This window comes from Octopus bimaculoides, chromosome 27 (assembly GCF_001194135.2).
Source record: "Octopus bimaculoides isolate UCB-OBI-ISO-001 chromosome 27, ASM119413v2, whole genome shotgun sequence".
Lineage (NCBI taxonomy): Eukaryota > Metazoa > Mollusca > Cephalopoda > Octopoda > Octopodidae > Octopus > Octopus bimaculoides.
The window spans coordinates 20129645-20132625 of record NC_069007.1 but is presented as its reverse complement, the minus strand read 5'-3'; the positions used below and the strand labels follow the sequence as shown (position 1 = coordinate 20132625).

Sequence of the window (2981 nt, the reverse complement as noted above, 5' to 3'; positions counted from 1 at the left end):
AAATATGGAATCATCACCATCATCATCATTATTATTATTATTATTTAGATGTCCAAGGACATCACAGCTGTGACTAGTCAGTCCGATGCATGCTCAGAAGGCTCTGCCCACCAAGGGATGCCTGAACTGAATTAAGGGTTCCTCAACAACAGAAGATGTTGAGAAAAGCAAGAGAAAGTTTACCTGTCAGCATTGAAATCAGTGGAGATTCGTCATCAAACTGGTAACCAGCATTCTCTAATAGGTCTGTTGATATAATTTGCTTATAAACTTCACTGAGCCAACTTGTAGAGAGGAATACCACCAAACCGCTGTTGAGAACATTGTCTACAAACTGTTCCTGCAAAATACAAGAGAACGAAATCTAAGAATCACCAACTTAGTCAAATTGTAAATGTTACAATAAAATGAGTGAAGTTCTTGATTTTTTTTTTTTAAAGTTAATTTGTTAAGTTCTGTACATGAGATTCTTGGCTTTTGAGTCATTTTTATTTTCTAACTTTTTTCTGCTGATTAAAAACTATCCTTATCATCATTATTATTATTATTATTAAGGTGGCGAGCTAGCAGAATGGATGAAAAGCTTAGCAGTATTTTGAGCGTGGCCGTTGCCAGTACCGCCTGACTGGCCCTCGTGCCGGTGGCACGTAAAAGCACCCACTACACTCTCAGAGCGGTTGGCGTTAGGAAGGGCATCCAGCTGTAGAAACTCTGCCAAATCAGATTGGAGCCTGGTGTAGCCATCTGGTTCGCCAGTCCTCAGTCAAACCGTCCAACCCATGCTAGCATGGAAAGCGGACTTTAAACGACAATGATGATTATTATCAAATAAATAAATGCATGTAAATATGGAATGTTTACCTCTGTAACAAAAACTTTGCCCTGGAAGTCTGGCTTATAAAAGTTTTTCACGGATAACTTGAGGTTGAGTGACAGGACAGCAATGGACGTAACGTAAATACCATCAGCGTTCACTATCACAGTGGATTCATCACATTTGGGTGGGAATCCATTCACCATGTCTTGGTGCCACAAGGAAAATGGATTTAATACAAAAAAAAAATAAATAAATAAATAAATAAATTACATTTTTGAAAAATACATTTCTCAAAAGGTAGGAAATTCCTATTGCCAAACAATTATTGATCTTAATGACTTTCAGGGACATGGGATTTCATTATGTACTCATCACATAATATGAAGTATATTAAATGTTTTTATAAGTTAATACTGTGTTCTACTGTGTTAGCAGTGCGCTTTACATCACTTGTTTAGGTTATCTTCATATATAATTTCTATAGAATATCTGTAGAATTAATGATCTATGATGAGACAGAAATAAGATCCCCTCTACCGTTACGTTCTGAGTTCAAATTCCGCCGAGGTCGACTTTGCCTTTCATCCTTTCGGGGTTGATAAATTAAGTATCAGTTACGTACTGGGGGTCGATGTAATCGACTTAATCCCTTTGTCTGTCCTTGTTTGTCCCTTCTATGTTTAGCCCCTTGTGGGCAATAAAGAAATAAGAAATAAGATCCCATCCTATGAATGCCTTTTTAATTGTAAACTAATTTTTTTTTCTATAAGAATTGTCTAATTTTGGGAAAATGTCACATTTAGAGTTTTTGTGTGGCTACTGTTGTCGTTGGCTGTTGTGATAACTTGTTGAGTTTGTAGTAACGCCGTGCGCATACGTGGAATTAAACAAGCAAGCGTTTCCCGCTCAATTCATTCTCTTTCTCGCTGGCCAGTGATTGAGCATGGATGTGTATTTAAGCTGTCTCTCTACATCTTTCGGACTTACACTCGACAGCTCGCTCACAACTACAGAACAACGTCCCAACAACTATGCTCATACACACAGAAGCTGTAACAACAAGAACTAAAGATGTTTATATATTTACCACCTGAATAAAGTGTTGTTTAAGTTGATAGTCTGGAGTTCAGCGTTCCGTTATATTCTTTAATTTTATAGTAGAAAGTCAGGTATACAATCTAAAGATGTATAACCCACTTTCTACTAAAAGTTAATGAATGAAAATGTGTTTCTTGGTCTATGTAGAGAAGTAACTGAATAAGGTGCAAAGAAAACAAAAAAGGGTGTTTAGCAAAGGTGTTAATTAAGAGTACTCACCTGAACAAAACGAGGCAGCAAACTCCTGCAGCACATTGTCAACTCGACAGATTGACATCAGGTTCATAAGGCGTGGCAACAAATCGGCAAGTTTATTCATGTATTCCCTAGCATGTTCCCTTTCAGCGAGGTCTTGCTTCTGGCATAAGAAAGCCTTGGATGTGGTCGAGTTGGGGGCGGTTTTCTTGGTGAGTGTTTCTTGAGCTGCTTTTGACGAGGACGTGTCATTCGGCAGGTTTCCCGGCTCCTGGACAGGGTGAGGTGGACAGTAGACATGACTTACGACGGAGCTGTCACTGCAGCTGTCCTCATCACTGTCATTGTCATCACATGCTGCGTCGTCAATTTCTTGTTGACTTTCACCGTCGACTCTCTCATCCTCATCCTCCTCATTGTCAATTTTCTCCTCCTCCTCCTCTTCCTTCTCCACTATCACCACTGACACCTCTTCTCCTCCTCCTCCTCCTCCCACTTCAGCATCTTCTACCCCCACCTCAGCAACTTCTCCTCCCACCTCTTCTCCTTCAAAACTATCACTGGTAGCTGTCTTGAGAACGTCAGCTGGTTCTACATCTGTCGGCAATGGGTTTGTGCCCTCATGCTCGATATTCGAGTTGTGCTTAGAATCTGTTGAAAGAACAATACAATAATATAATATAAATACACATATATACACACACACACATACTTCCCCATCTAAAATAAGGACACAGTACTGCAATAGTCTGGGTTTCAAGGGCCCGCAATTGTTCAACATCCTTCCAGGCAACCTTAGAGATCTACATAGTGTTAATGTAGAAGTTTTTAAGGAAGGTCTGGACAGGTTTTCTATCTGAGAAACTAGATG

The 2981-nt window shown here is 39.5% G+C and overlaps 1 protein-coding gene across 1 annotated transcript in view; it reads right to left on the bottom strand.

Moving 5' to 3' along the window:
- LOC106876896 (brefeldin A-inhibited guanine nucleotide-exchange protein 3) overlaps positions 1-2981 on the bottom strand; it is a 48777-nt gene that overhangs the window by 27292 nt on the left and 18504 nt on the right. The window contains exons 14-16 of the mRNA XM_052977154.1: positions 2135-2761; positions 862-1022; positions 184-340 (exon numbers count right to left, since the gene is read on the bottom strand). Coding sequence (XP_052833114.1) covers positions 184-340; positions 862-1022; positions 2135-2761 — 945 coding nt within the window. The remainder of the gene's footprint in view (positions 1-183; positions 341-861; positions 1023-2134; positions 2762-2981) is intronic.